The sequence below is a fragment of the Camelus ferus genome, chromosome 14, assembly GCF_009834535.1.
Source record: "Camelus ferus isolate YT-003-E chromosome 14, BCGSAC_Cfer_1.0, whole genome shotgun sequence".
Classification (NCBI taxonomy): Eukaryota; Metazoa; Chordata; class Mammalia; order Artiodactyla; family Camelidae; genus Camelus; species Camelus ferus.
Window position 1 is genome coordinate 6,656,265 of NC_045709.1, and position 16,113 is coordinate 6,672,377.

Below are 16,113 nucleotides of genomic sequence, written 5' to 3' on the forward strand. Positions count from 1 at the left end.
TGTGGGGTTTTTTGTTTGTTTTTTGGGCGGTGTTTGGTGTGGTATTATTTTTTTTAGGTGTATGTATAAATCTGGCATTTTGCTGATTAAAATGGTTGCCTGCAGGACTGTATCTAAAGGCTTTTGGGCAATATTTGCCTACTGTATTATATAGTATAAGAATACAACATGCTTTGTCCATTTGAATTTATACACTAAGGACTGATCAACTCTAAAGAATTAATCTCCTCCCAAAAGATAAGGACACATGAGGCAGATATAGAGGCATTGGGGGTAGGGGAATCTTTCATAAGGATTTAAAATGCAAACCATGATATTCAAGGCTGTCGTGCTCACTTCTAACGTTAAAATAAAAGCCTCCACAAAGACTGCCTTGACAGAGCAATCAAAGTATTTCTGCAAACAACAATCTAGAAATTTACAGACATCTGTATTATAATATTTTAATTGGCAGTGGGTGGCATTTATAATTTTAGTCGGTGATTAGTATTTCAGTAATGACAGTTGAATACCGTGTCTATACCACATCCACAATGGATTTTCAACATTTAATTGCATTTTAGTCTAGAATAATTTGTTTTCTGTTTTGAAAGTAAAATTGTATATGACAGATTTTTTTGGATTGTAAAAGTTTGTAAATGGAGACTAAATTTAAAGTTCTTTCTGAATTGACATTTATTTCTATGCAGCTGGTTATGCAGCAGTCTGTGGTCATTGGGGGCAAATATAAGAGCAGTAATTAAAATGTGTATAATGTAAAAGCTATTTCTAGTCTAATAGCTATCCCTCTAATATTTTGTGGTGGCTGCTAACAAGTGAGGTACCTGACTGCTTTGAGTGTCATTTCCTTATAATGCCAGTGCAAAACAAAATGCCCGAAGGGAAAAGAGCTAAAATGAGAAGAAATAATTATCTCAGAACAATAGTCTTCTCCCCAACAGGCTAGTTCTTATCTTTTGTACTTTATTTGTAGAATTAATTTTACTTGTAATACAGAGTTGTAAATACAATATTAAGATTACCATTTCTACACTGTTTGGCTTGAAAAAGAAAAGTTACTTCAGGGACCTTAGTTTTGTCAAAATAAAGTGTTTGTAAAAAAAAAAATTGAAAGCTTAATCAAGTGACATGAATGCATATAAGTTGCATGTTTTCAGGAAAGAAGGTAACTTGGCAAATGTACACGTCTCTGGATGCTAACACTAGGAGAGTTTATACATTCTCTTCGTGCCACTGCTTTCTTCATTTTATGGAAGAAACAAGTTCAAGGAGGTCACCTGAAGAGAAAAGGCCTCCTGTCACTGCCAATGTTCTTAACTTTTTACGAATGCTTCCCAAACTTTTCATATCTGCCTGCCCTTAGGCCTCTTCCTGCCCTGGAAAACTCTAGTTTTAAAAGATGTTACCTACCAAACTGTATTTTGGGTATTTAGAAGTTTGAAATTTGCGAATTTTAGCCACTATCTATAAAAATAGGTAATAAAAAGTTTCTTCTGTATAGCACAGGGAACTATATATTCAATTTATTGTAATAACCTTTAGTGAAAAAGAATATGAAAATGAATACATGTACATATATGCATGACTAGTACATTGTGCTGTATACCAGAAACTGACACATTGTAACTGACTGAACTTTAATTTTAAAAAAAGACCCAAAAAAACAGAGAACTGCAAGTTAGGCTTTCTGATCAACACGAACTAACCAGTAGCCAGGCTGAATTGATGCAATTTCAGAAAGGAAATGTTTTTTAGGGGGAAATGGACACATTACATACAGCTTTAGGAAGAAATGAAAATGGTTTACAGATTGGCATTAATACCTACTTGGAGCCTTAAAGGTCTGAGGAGCCCTGGGAGCGGTGAGGACCCCAGGTTCTGAACAACTGTTCTTTGACCTATTGTCTTGCAACTTAAAATCTGATAGTCATGTGGAGGACAGAAAAGAGACTGCCTATGTTTCAGAGTGATCATGTTAAATTGATTCCTTCTTTTTTTTGCTGTTTGCACATAGATTGAATATGAAAGGAAAAAGAAAGAAGATGGAAAACGAGCTCGAGCCGATAAACAACATGTTTTAGACATGCTCTTTTCGGCTTTTGAGAAACATCAGTATTACAATCTTAAGGACTTGGTGGACATCACAAAACAGCCTGTGGTATGTATATGCTCACATCGATCCTTTAAGTGTCCTGCTTAATTAACACGGCTTTACTGAAGAGAAGTATGTCGTAAATGATTACGTTCACTTGCACCTATGCTGATGTCAGGTTTTATGTCAGCACAGAAAAGATGTCTTAATTTTCTTTTTTCTCTTTCTTTCTTTCTTTCTTTCTTTCTTTCTTTCTTTCTTTCTTTCTTTCTTTCTTTCTTCTTTCTTTCTTTCTTTCTTTCTTTCTTTCTTTCTTTCTTTCTTTCTTTCTTTTCTTTCTTTCTTTCTTTCTTTCTTTCTTTTTTTTTTGTAACCTTGGCTTCATTGTTTAAATTTTAAATACTTTTAATGTCAATAGTCCCATATGAAGAAAAAGTGGATTTATCCCCCTTTTGACTGATCCTTCACACTAAACGTGAAGTCTCTTTGTTTGTATCATTTCTAGTCTTTCTTTTGTTCCCCTACCCCCTCCAAAAAAACTCAACTTTTTTTTTTTTTTTTTTTGAAACTGCTTCATAGAATCACATTCTTTTAAGAGTCATACTGGTCTTCTCGTGATGAGTGCTTTTCTTGTGAACTATTCTCTATTGGGTTTTTTTTTGTTTTGTTTTGTTTTTTTAAAGATTCTGTCCAGCACTAACATTAGATCCTTTTCAACTTGTTACTACCTCACAGTGCTTGTTGAGATTGTGTTTGGGTTGGCCTAGTCTCCATTTTTAAGGAAAAATTTAATAAATTGATATCTTAGAGAGTTTTTTTGTTCTATCAGTGATTATTTTTTATCACTTCTCCAGACTTTGGTGCCTGTTTGCTAATAAGTTGTGTTTCTAATCCATTTTAACTGCTGGTGACAAGTAAGGGATCTAAATGGTTTCTCCAGCCTTTGAGTCCCATTTCCTTACACTTAACTTTCTCACACCTAAGGTTAGCAAGTATCCAATGGAATTATAACAGTATTTTACTTACAGATTTTTAAAAATTAAATGGAAACCCCTTTATTTTCTGTCCTCTTGCCCAGTTTCCTTAATCACTTTGTCCACTTTGCCAAGATACTCAAAATACATTCATTCCAACTCCTCCTAATCTACTTGCTTCAGACTATGTGTCAAGATAACCAGTTTTGTAAAATATTTTAACATAATTAAATTACTCTTTATTAAAGGACTTGCTGTATTTCCTTCTGATTTATTCAAAGCTTTAGGAAATGATTTCTGAAACTTCAGTATTGATGGTACAGGTTCCCGTTTTCTGTAGAGATTTCTTTGCTGTTAAACTTCATCTTTCACTTTTTCATTAAGAAAGAAATTTGAATTCCAAAAGATCTAAATACTTTTTATTTTTTTACCAGAGAAGAGGAAAGTGCCCATGTGGCAGTATTATCAACTCATCTTAATGACTTCACTCCATTCAGCATCAAAGCCTTAGAAACAGCATTCCAGTCTAGATAAGAAATTTGAAATGGAATAATTTATAAGCTAAGCTCTGTTTCTTCTGGTTTTAATGAAGTTTATCTTTTTATTTTATATATACATGAAAAGGCCATTCCAGAAATTCTGAATACAAACAATATATCCTCATAGAATAACAAACACACAAAATTAGATAGGGGAAAATAAATGTTTGTAGAGAGATATTCAGATAATACTGGAGAAAGCAGTTCCTTTGCCTTAACATGAAATGGCATTGTTTTTAAAGTTTATTCATTTTGCATCAAAGAAAAGGGATAACTAGTAATTCTCTCAAACTGGATTCTTCAGGTAAGTTGTATGTGGTGGAACTCAAGTGAATCTCTTACAGGGCTTCTTAATTCATGGTCAGTAGATGGGCTTTAGGAGATACAGTGGTCTCCTGAAGATGTGCAAAATTGTGTGGATTTTTCCAGGGAACAGATTTATAGTTTATTTCAGATTCTCATAGAGAAGCCTGGGAGCCTCAAAGAGCTTGAGAACCACTGATACAGAAACTAAATTATTTTATAATAGCTTTATTATTTAGGGACTAAATTGCCTCAGCAAGCATAAGGCTTTTGAAGGCAGGTTTGTATATTACTTACATCCCTAAATAGTCATACATTCCACAGCACAAACATAGTAGGAAGTCAGTAAATATTAAATGAACTGATTTGAGAAAAAGGAAATGGTCACATCCTCCGTATTTAAGGACGACCATATTTTCCTCAGATGGATTTTGATAGGCCTCATGTCGTTTGTGGCAGGAGTCGGGTACAAAGAGCTGGCCTCAAAGAAGCATGAAATACCAGAGCCACAGTTATCCTTGCCTAGAAAAGAGGGCAGGAAGGGGTCAGCATGGATCCCCATGTTGCCATTTATCTCAGTGGGATCCAGAGAAGTCGCTTCCATCCCTAAAATTGAAGGAGTTGCACTGGATAATTGTTGTGATCCCTTCCAGCTCTTAATCTGTGATCCTCCCCGTCTTCTATTTCACCTCCTCCTCTCCACTTCCCACTCACATTTGAATTGAACTGGCAAAGCCCATTGACCTAGAAAGAAAGTGTCTAGAGCCCAGCTCTTCTCCATGTAGGAAACTATTATCCCTTTTAAAAGGTTCACAGTTTATAAGCCAGTCTGTACTAATGGTCATCATTATATTCTTACTAATTTGATCTTAGTCTAAGCAATACCAAGAGAATGAAGGGACCCACTGTAGTGTGAAGATGAGTGATCCAGGAAAGATGCCTCCTGGTGTGATAGAAAAAGCATGAGATTAGGAGTAATAGGATCTCAGTTCAAGTCCCAACCCTGCCATTTAGCCAAATAGTCCTAGACAGGGTACTTAAATACATTTAATGTTTAATACGTTATTTATTTAATATTTAATGTACTTAACATATGACACATGATATAAAATTTACCTATATGTTCAAATTAAATGTTCATAATAATATACTTTGTAAATATGTTTAAAATAATACCTAGTTTATAGGATCCTTGTAATAGCTAATGTTTATGAAAGATACATTGTCAACTGCAAAGTATTTTATATTTATTGTTAGTATTAGTAAACAAATGCTTGAGCCCTGTGTAGATGGGAGAAAAGAGACTTTAATCAGTTCTTTAGTATATGAATTTAATGACATTCTCTTGTCTTCTGATGGCCCCCAGTACCACTTTTGATAACAAGTTTCTAACCATGAAGTGTGTCACTTTAACACATCCTCTTTGTTATTAACACTACTACTGTATTCTTAAGTTGCCATCTGCTTTCTGACCTTTAGAATGTCATTCTTGACATTGTGAATGTATCTGAAGTATTTTCTTGTTTTTCCAGTCCCTTCCCTCCTATGTTCTCCTTCCTAAAAACCTTCACATCTACAAGCAAAATTATTGATTAGAGAAAATGCTCTTAGGGCCAGCCTTTTCTGTCATTCTCCAGTATGTGACTTGCATAAGCAGTCAGAGTTAAAGTTACTCATTAAGGGCAAATAAGCCAATTTTAAAAGGCCAAGATCTGGTAACTGATATAAAGTCAGAAACATGGTGTCCATTTAAAGGAGTGTTTTTATGGAGTTTAAATTTTGGTTTTTTTCCCTCTAAAGTGAAATATCAGAGGAAGCCTATTATTTCTCTCCTGACAGCCTTTGCTCTTTCACCTTGAACGTGTTATGTCTAGACTTTCTTCGTATTTTTTTTTTAATATCTGTAAAATAAAAACATAACAGCATTTCCTTCAGAAATACAGACCATTAGAAACTTTATGTAATTGCTCCTTTGAAACACCAAACTGCCAAGACTTGGACTTTGAGCCCTAGCACACTGTTTTCTAACCCAGCACCCATTTACCAGTGCTTCCTCAAACATACATTTCTGTTAAAATTGTTATCCAAAAATCGGCTCTGATTATAACTGAACCTCTTCTCTTCATTTCCTTGTGCTCTAAATCCACTTAATTTCAGGTCAAGATTCAAGGAAATGTATCTTTGATTACTGATGACTCCTTCTAAATCAGCAGTCCCCAATCATGTCAATCTAGTGGATCATTTACTTTTTAATTCAGAATATATAATTGAACAGTTTGCATGCTTTTATAGAGTAAGTTCACATCAACAGGAAAAACTAGGCAAAGATTTACATGGCTTTGATTTTGAAGCAGCTTGATGTCCATACTTCAAGTTCCCCAGCACTAGATAATGCTCAGCCAGCCATTGCTTATTTGCAAAGTAGGCTTAGGCTTTGCGAATAAAGCTGATGCATCAATAAAGTAATCTTAGCCTGATCCTAAGGGTTTGTTTCTAGACAGGCCTAAATAAAGGCTTGATAGAAATAATTTAAGTGAAACTTGGCATCAGTAAGCTATAAGAAGATAGGCTTTTTTAAAGGAGAAAATGGCTAGAGAACTTGATACACTGAGCATTTCTCCTGACAGAAGGTAAAATTTTATTTACAAGTGTTTGCTCTTACAGATCTGTGAATTGGGTGGAAGTCTTTCAGGTGCAAGAAATAGAAACTCTGTTCTTAAACAAAAATAGTGTTTATTGGCTCTTGTAGTTGGGAAGTTCAGGAATGCACCTTGCTTTAGACATGCTACTAGTATTATTTAGTTAGAAATGTCCCTTCCTTCCCTCATCATTCTGTCTTTCTTGTGTATTGTCTTAAAGAATATCTTGTTGTGTAGCAGTCAGAGTGGCCTCCCAAAGCACCTCTCAGCTAGCAACTTCGAAGCAAAAAGAGAATATCTGTCTTGGTTTTTCCAGTAAAAGCCCAGGGAAGACTGGTGGGGTGGTATGCCCATTTCTGAGCCAAGAAGACAGGGTAAGGGCAGTCTACCAGCCAGGCCCACTGCCTCTCCCATACATGTGCCACACTGCCTGGTACAGAAATAGCACCTGCTCAGTGTTAACCATTTTACTGTTATCACAAATTTAGCCTATTGACAACAGAACTCTTGATTTCTACGCCCCTCCAAAACCTCCCTGAGATTTCTCCATTTCAGTAAGTGACACCACCATGCCCTAGGCTGCTCAAGCCAGACACCTGTGCTCCTGTTTTCTCTTCATGGTATTTACATATATTACACATTATGATACATGTGTAGCATATTTATCTATTACAGATCTCTGACTCGGGATCTGAGAGGTAAAAGCAATCTTAGAGATAATCTAGTCTAAATTACGGTCCCAGGGAAGGGAGTTGCCTAGTGGTTTGAACCCACCTCTTACCACATTGCCTCTTCTTTCAGACACATGTATACACCTGTAGACAAGCAAGGAAGATATTTTTCTGACACAAGGAACCCCTTTTTAATGAGGGGGAAAAAGCTAATTTCTCAGGTAGACTGCTTGCAGATTTCTTTACTATTAAGAATCATCATTGTTAAATCTAAGCCAGGTACATAGAGAATGGAATCTAAGCTTTATCTTGATTCATTCAGTTCCTAATCCAAAGTAAAATAGGTGTTTTTAATGTTTGAAGCTCACTCCCAAATTTACTACTAAGTAAGTGCTGATTTTATCATAATGTTTTCCTTCTGACATATAATTTCACTGTTTTACTTGGTTCCTTTTTGCTTTTTTTCCCCTGAATCTTCATTATTTCCTTTTTGATGACATATTCCCCTTCAGTTCTCTCTTCACTTTTCCTGTAACTGTAAGTTTTTATTTTTGAATGGTACTACTAAAACTAAAAAGACCACCAATTTCCCAGCAAAGCATATTAATTAATGACAGCCCTTTATGAGACTTCCATTTTAAAAAATAAAATAATTGCAGTGACCAATTAACTCGGTCAGAGTGTGGTACTAAAAAATACTTATTTGCTAGCTTATGAATTTGAGCCTTAATTAAAAGTTTAAGAATATTAAATGTCATTCTAAAATAAATTATTGACTATTGAATATAAATGGATAAAATTTAAATATATTTATGAAATGTTAATGCTTTCTGTATGAATAGAAGGTCTAATAACTAAGATATACTACCAAGCTTATTATGAAATAGTAACATTTTCTCTTTCAACTTATATGATTTGTTTTAGCCTTTTTACTTTTTTTCTTTTTTACCTTATTTCTGAATGAGGTAAAATTGGGAGTGATTTTACTAACATAACAAATTGAGTCCAGATTTTACATGAGATATTATGTAGGTAAAAGCAGTATCTGACATAGGCTCCCAAAAAACAAAATTGGGTGCTATTTACATACAAAATTTACATAGAGTTTTTAATTAAGCAGTAGGCCACAAAATTTATATTTAATCTGAAAAATGTCAAAATTTATATTTAAGTTTATATTTAAAATTCATATTTAATCTGAAAATTTATATTTAATCTGAAAAAAATTTATATTTAATCTGAAAAATGTCATTAGCCAGAAACTCTCCTTCCCAACACTTCCAGTCCTATTTGATTATAAAAAGAGGTAAAAGTCAATGTTTAAGCTCATTAACTGCCTTCTGGTTTCTTTATTTTGTCCCTGAGCAAGCTGGAAGAAAGGGTTTGTTTTAAACTTGCCATCCTTACGAGAATTATCTCATAATGAGAAAGAAGTCATTTTCTTTGCGTTGGTCTCTGCATTAGAGAACACATTACTCTGTGGATTTAAGTGTTTGAAGCCTCCTGGTTTCTCTAACTCAGCAGGGGAATTGAGATACCAGAGGATAAGCCTGTTGGCAGAAAACCTTGTAGTGCCAGCCTGGCTGGCCACTTCAGTTCTGTATTGCAGCATTAGAGAGCCATTTCTGCCATCTGAAATGTCCCAAGACAGATATTCTAATTCCATCATATTTTCCAGTACATATGGACGGATCCACAGAGCTAGCTAGCCACTGTTAATTGGAAATGTTACTTTACCCGTGGTAATTTGGTAATTAAAAAATGATGTTACCTCAATTTGTTACGAGCTGTTATTCCCCCATTACTTTAAAACCTTACTTTCAGTACAAGTTATACTTTTTTTTAAAGTTACAGTTCAGTGGATTTCAGCATATTCACATAGTTGTACAGTCATTGCCACAGTCAATTTTAGAACATTTACTTCAGCCTACAAAGAAACTTCATAGCTATTAGCAATCACTCCATCACCCCTCCCCCACAACCCTAGCGAACCTAATGTACGGATCTACTTTCTGTCTCTAAAGATTTGCCTATTCTGGACATTTCATATAAATGGAATCATTTAATATGTGGTCTTTTATGACTGACTTCTTTTATTTAGACATGATGTTTTCAGGTTTCATCCATGTTATGACATGTATTTCTTTTCTGTTGCCAAATAGTATACCATTATATGGATACGCAACGTTTTGTTTATCCATTCACCCACAGGTGAACATTAGTTGTTTCCACTTTTTGGTTACTATGAGTAAAGCTGCTAGGAACATTTTTGTCCAAGTTTTTGTGTGAACATATATTTTTATTTCTCTTGGGAGTAAAATTGTTGGGTCACTGGTAACTGTGTTTAACCTAAGGAACTGCCTGATTATCATCAATCCTTTTTAAATCCTTATCCAGCAAACACTTTTATCTACTGTTGCCCTAAAGTAAAACTTAACTTTCCATTACAAATACTTTAAAAGTGAATAATGCTTCATCCATAAGGTAGGGGTGCAGTGTGCGTAGGGTTTGTGCCTGACCATTTCGTTATTCATCATCTCTCTGCTTCTTAAGAGTTTGACTGAAGGGAGGAATGCAGCATGTGGGACCCTAAGAGGATGACAGGGCAGGGACTAGTAGAAAAGCAGAGGTGAAACCAGAAGAAGGAAAGAGGAGAAAACTGCTGTGTTGGCCCATGTTCCAGGTCCTCAGCATCATCTTCCCTCTCCCATTCACAGTTCTCTCTGTCTAAAGGGGTGAAAACATAGGTTGCCTTTGTTCACAGCTTATGCATATTAATGTGTGGTTTGTTTATTTTTTTAATGAAAGAATTTTGTGCCTTGGAGCCACTAACATCTTCATTAGGAAGTCTCTGTTCTGTTGACCTTGCTTAAAGGAGTCACAGTCAGTCACACAAAAATCACATAAACATGAAGTGATATTTTGAAATTATCACAGAACTGACCATGAATGCCCTTGCCGTTGGGTCACTTTATAAAAAGCATATAGCATTTTCCCTTTGGTGACTGTATTAACCAGTGCCATCTTTGGTATAGATTTGCATAATGCATCTTCAGTCCAACGTTTTGGAGAAGATTTTGTGACCAGAAGTCTAGTAGGGATGTATCATTCGCTTACCCAAAGCAGTATTATCTGGTGGTCAACTCTGTCAAAGGCATGTTTTTTTTTATCAACTTCTAGGAATTTAGATATAGTTCATTTATTATTATGTATATTAACAGTAAAATTCCTGATAAAATGAAATGCAGATAAGTCCTCCATTTGGTTGGCAGAGCAGTGGAGGAAAAGTTGATATGAGAAATGGCAGGGGAGGGAAGAGAAGAGAGGCTAGGCTGGTCGGCTCCTGGGCCTCGTGGCTCTACCTACATAGATTTGTCTTGGTCTTGGTTGGGGGAGAAAGGGGATTAGGAACTTGGTCTGTGGGTTTCTGGGGTTTTGGCCACAGTTTTACCTTGATCCACAAACGCAAAGCATATCCTACTCACTTTACTTTTTTACTCCAGTATGTGCTTTGCTTTTCCTTGCAAGGAAGCTGTAATGTTCTGTCTCTTCTTTCTCTGCATTCAGACTTGCTGTCAGTACTCTCCCACACAGCCCTTTGATTTAGAATTGCTGGACCTGAACCAGTGTATTGTTTCAGATCTTGTTCTGCAGAACTACCCATTAGTCAGTAATGAGAAATCTTTCCAGTTCTATGTGACATAAAGGTGATCTACTCAGTTCTGGAATCTCTGTTTAAAATTAAGTGGTCAGACAAAAGATTAAACTGCAGAGTCAGTGTGTAGAATAAATAGGAGATGGAGAACTAGTTTCTCTTGATCCCTGCACACAATTGTCTTTCAATTCAAATAATCAAATGTACATCCTCAAAGTCGGACCGAACATCTTGACTCAGGCTGGGCAGGGTGTCTCTTCCTAGTGCTCCTGGAAGATCCTGTGTATGTGTCCTTATTACTGTGTGTCTTTTATTTTATAATTGCCTGCTTATATGCCTTTGTCTCCCCTAAACACACCCTAATCTTAAACTGTGAACTCTATGAGGATTAAAACAGACTATGTGCCACTCTACCTGGTGCTAAAATAAATATTTGTGTGGATATGTAAATTATTTAAAAGGAAAGGTAGATTACCAATTAATCCTCAATCCTGCTGGAACTCTTAAACTTTCCACCTCACTTGGCTTTGTCTCAGATATTTTAGCACTATAATACAGATTTTGGTGGTAAATGTCATTCAGATTCAGGTAATACAGTTGAATCAATTTTTATATCTCAAACTGGGTCATTGCCCTATACGTTAATTAGATGAAAAATGAAAACAACTAGAGTTAGCAGTTTATTCCTATGGGCCTTCTAAATGATCTCCCCCCAGTCACCACCTCCTCCCCCACCCAGTGCTCTTAGCTCTCTTGTTTACTCTTCCCAGGTCATTCAGCACACATGCACGGTGCCTCTGTGATGTGCAGGCAGGCTCTGGAATGGGAGCACATGGTTTGATGGAAGAGATAGCCGTGTACATAAAGGTTATAATAGAGCTGAGGGCTCTCCCTGAAGTACATACAGTGTGAAATGTAAATCTGAGAAGTGGGACTGTTAGGGAAAGTTTCTCAGAAAATGACATTTGTGCCGAGTCTTAAAGGATGTGGAGTTCAGATTTGAGGAAAGGGGATAAACATTACAAGGAAAGGGAAGAGCATATGGAAGAAAACTAGAAGCATGCAGACACATGGCAATTGTGTGAAAAAGGAAGTGTTAGAGGATGAGGCCAAAGGGAAAAGACAGACCTGAGTGGATGCTTGTGAAAGACTTTGGAATTTCATGTGTAGGCCAAAGAGGAAGTCATTGAGAATTTTTAAACAGAGAAATGACATGATCTCACCGTTCTCTGCCTGTGTCTTTCCTTCAAGGATTGTCTGACCTTGTTTTTCTCTATTATTACTACTACTTTCTCCGCTAATGTTTTGTACCAAGTTAATTCATTTAGTTATAGTAAAATGGTCTCAGGTTGCAATTTCGAACATTCTCGGAGTTAGGAAGTTTGCCCCTTCTCCCCCAAAAAAGGAGTTCCGTTACCATGGCTGGATATTGTGACACTAATCCCATCTTGTTACTCGACAAATTGACAGACCGAGAATGTCCCTTATTGTTAAAAAGGAAAAAAGGGTGACATCTTCATGAGAAACAAGTACTCCATAACCTTATTATACTAGTTTAACGAAACGGGGGTGGGCTATACACGTAAGCAACTGAGTTTGTACACTTAAGACTGTCTTAATATTTTGTGTTTAACCCTTTCTAGGCTTTTCATCTTCCGTATCTAGATTATGAACGGGTGTGCTAGACTTGAAGTGAAGGGAGCATCTGTCAGGCACTCACAGGGCTCCTGGCAGTTGCTCTCTTCACATGTGACCCATTGCAGTGCATCCACAGTTGTATGATTGTGCGTGGGGTCTAGCCATCTCACAGTAAGCCATTCTTTGGAATTTTATAAAGCAGTCACTCGTGGCACCTAAACTAAACATCAAAGCCCAACCTGTCGTTTTCCACTTATGAATCTTGTTTGGTTAGAAAGTAGTTTATGAACAGTGTCCCATTTTTTTGATGCAATCTTAAGTAGCAGGCGGCAGGCGTGCTACGTATTACCCAGTTGTCTCAGGCTTGCTTGAGTGATAAACTTACTGCTTTACCCGGGTCCGTCAGCAAAGCCAGCTACATACAGGTGTGGGAGGCGGGCAGGCCTCCTCCTGGGGAAATCCAGGCTTCATTCGATTCGCTGCTGCCACCTGCTGGGGCCTGGCTGCCAGGCTGGGGAAGCTGCTCAAGTGGGAGCTAAGCCATCAGGCCGACTGAGGGGCCCGTATGTAGTTCCAGTGCTGAACAGATAGCCCTGAATAAAAGGACTTTATAAACTGTAGAGCATTACACCAGTCAGTGTAAGGTCATGTCGGATTATGTGGGTTAACGCATGGTCTCCAGCAGGGGAGCGGCTTGGGAAGCTAAGTAATACTTCAAGGACCCAAGGATTACAGAGTATTAGAGCGAGAAGAACCCTTTAAGCAGGTGCTGCGGTTAGTGTAGTTAAATCAGAGGCTCCTGGGGGCTCGTGAAATGCAGATTCCTTGGCCTGGCCCCAGAGATTTGGATTCACTAGGCCTAAAATGGGACTTATTTCCCAGGCTTCCCCTGCGGTCCTGATGCAGATAGTCTAGCACACATTTCAGTAAGGCACTGCCTTAAACACTATCAAGTATTAGGGGAGATGTCAGCTTCTCAACCATTTTCTAGTGCCTCATTTCAATAAATAAAAAAAAAAAATTACATCCTCTATCAATGGGATGAGTCACTGCAATATACCTGTAACTGATTCTTTGGAGCATACACACAAAAATTATTGTTGAGTTGGTTTGTTCTGCAGAAGAAGAAGGAAAAAAGTCACTTTTAAATGATTAACTCTTCTCTCTTCCCTGAGAAGGAAGTTCTGTAATTTGTATTGGTCAGTGTTTAGTGGAATGTTTTTGGCCTTAGGCATTGGCAGGTGGAGGTGGGGTTTGATGTTGCATTTATCATAACCATCATTTCCATAAATGCAGTAATCATTTGGGTAATACTGAACTTTCAGGACCCTGAGATACCATGGCACAGAGTTCTCCCCTGCATCATCACTCATCTCTTTCCTTTGGTAAAAAAAGGAAAGCTGCAGCCCCCAGATTTTTCACATGTCCTGTTATCACTTCTCATCCCTCACCTTGGCAAGCTTGGGCAAGATACAAATAATAGTAAGCATAAGTAATAACTTCCTTGTTACCCAAGAAAAATAAGTGGCCCGATAGCAAGTTTGGGAACTCACAGCTTAGGATTCTGGATACCTGTCATGTGTTTGTTCACAGAATTTAATGTCCCAGAGATACATGGCCTTTTTTAATATATGCTACTGCTTCTGAATTGACTGTTTCCAATCTAAGAATAACCCCATCTGACTGTGAACTCACTGATGCCCCTGAACTCAAGGGCAAATTACACTTGGTATACTATGTCATCTTAATAAATATTAAGTGCTAGTAATCTTTGTATTTTCATCTAGGCTTTTTTGGGGTTTGTGGGGTTTTTTGTTTTTTGGTTTTGGGGTTTTTTTAGCTTTCAAAGTTGCTAGCACTAAGGACTTCCATCCCCTTTAATGCAACTGATATCTTTAATGCAGTTATGTATTGCATGCATACAATCAAAAAGGCAGTTTATTGAACTTCTTTGTAAAGAAATATTGTTGAACTTTCAGGATCATAATTTTTATTTCTTTGTAGATGTGGTTTAACATATTTTATTTTAAATTTTGTTTCCTGCCTTCATAAACTCACCTGTCAAGGTGTTTTTGTTTCTGTCTTTTTAGTTGTACCTGAAGGAAATCTTAAGAGAAATTGGTATTCAGAATGTAAAAGGGATCCACAAAAACACATGGGAGCTGAAGCCAGAGTACAGACATTATCAAGGAGAAGAAAAGAGTGATTGAGAAAACTCAAAGCCCACCTGCTAACGGAACAACAGGGGTGATGCACTAAGCAGCCGGCATTGATATGTGACTCCTTGAACACCATCTGTCACAGGGGGGAAAGTGACTGGTAACTTTAATTTCTCTAGGTAAATTTTTTAAACAATAATTCTTGTAAAGTTGCTTAAGTAATTTTGAGGAAAAAGAACACATTTATTTATAGACTTAACTTGTAGTAAACCAGATCATTCATGATGGAGTTAGAGGTTGAAGAAGGTTTTTCTTTTTAAATATTAACTTTTAAAGTGTAAAACTAGGAAACGTTTTCTAAATGAGGACTCCCTGTCCTTGTTTCTCTCTAAGTTGCTAAGGTAATACAGACCCAAAGTGAACGGCATAACAAGAAAAAGGTCGTCAACTACAGACACTCTCAAAAGGGAAAGAAAGCCAAAGTTCCTTATTCCGAAATTGTCGAAGAACAAGGCTGTCTTTATTTTTTTTAAACAAGTGATTGTGTTTCATATTAACACACATTAATAAAAGGATAGCATTTATGTTTGTACTAAGACAGCAGTTTTCATCATTAGCTTATTTTACCCTAGTGACGGTGACATGAGAAATGGAGAAAGTCATGATGAATTGGTCTTTCTTCCTGTCCTTTTTTTTTTTCTTTTAAAATAATTAGAAATTAAATACTTTTCCGACAGGTCAAGGTATATATCTCCCATCCATATTATAAGCTTCCCAGAGACTGACTTTGCCCCTGAATTTTACTGCACACTCAGCAGGCGCGTATTGACTATTGTATGACAGATGCTGTTCACAGACTAAAGGAGGGTTGTAGGGGAACCAGTTCCTGGGGAATGAAAGTGTTTTCTTTTATCTGTCTTTTTAATTAATTTTAAATAAAAGCAATACCTGTCCATGGTCAAAGTTTTTCTTAGCACAAAATGTTATATATTAGACATACTCACAAACAAGACCATCAAAACAAAAGAAGCTTTAGCAAACTAAACACAATGAAAAATTTCTTCTTACTTGCTCATTTTGTCAGCTGCTTCTGTACGCTTGCAACCAAGAAGTAGCAAATGCCAAAAAAATTTAAATGTTATGTAATTAAAACAAATCAAGGAAATATCTATCCATTGAGGTAAATATTCTTCTGTATCATTTGACTTTTAGCAGCAAAACACCAAATTGCTGAGGCTGAACACCACTGCATTAAGAAAATTTTTATCCTTGTATTCCCGCTGTGGAATAAAATTCTGATTGAGGAGGGCGGTCCCATTCCCTACCCTTCCTACAGTTGTCTTACCCTGCTTTGTTCTGGTGCAGGAACCAAATGTTATATCCCCATTACCTTTCAGTTCCTAGTTCCTATGGCTCGATGTCAGAAAGCAGATGGATAATGGT

The 16,113-nt window shown here is 36.7% G+C and overlaps 1 protein-coding gene across 1 annotated transcript in view; it reads left to right on the forward strand.

Annotated features, from left to right (window-relative positions):
- The window catches only part of GTF2F2 (general transcription factor IIF subunit 2), a 121,376-nt gene extending 105,743 nt beyond the window's left edge, over window positions 1-15,633 (forward strand). Inside the window, exons 7-8 of the mRNA XM_006176252.3 lie at window positions 2,015-2,158; window positions 14,602-15,633. Of these exons, the coding sequence (XP_006176314.1) occupies window positions 2,015-2,158; window positions 14,602-14,721 (264 nt within the window). The 3' untranslated portion in view covers window positions 14,722-15,633. The remainder of the gene's footprint in view (window positions 1-2,014; window positions 2,159-14,601) is intronic.
- The last annotated feature ends 480 nt before the right edge of the window (window positions 15,634-16,113 follow it).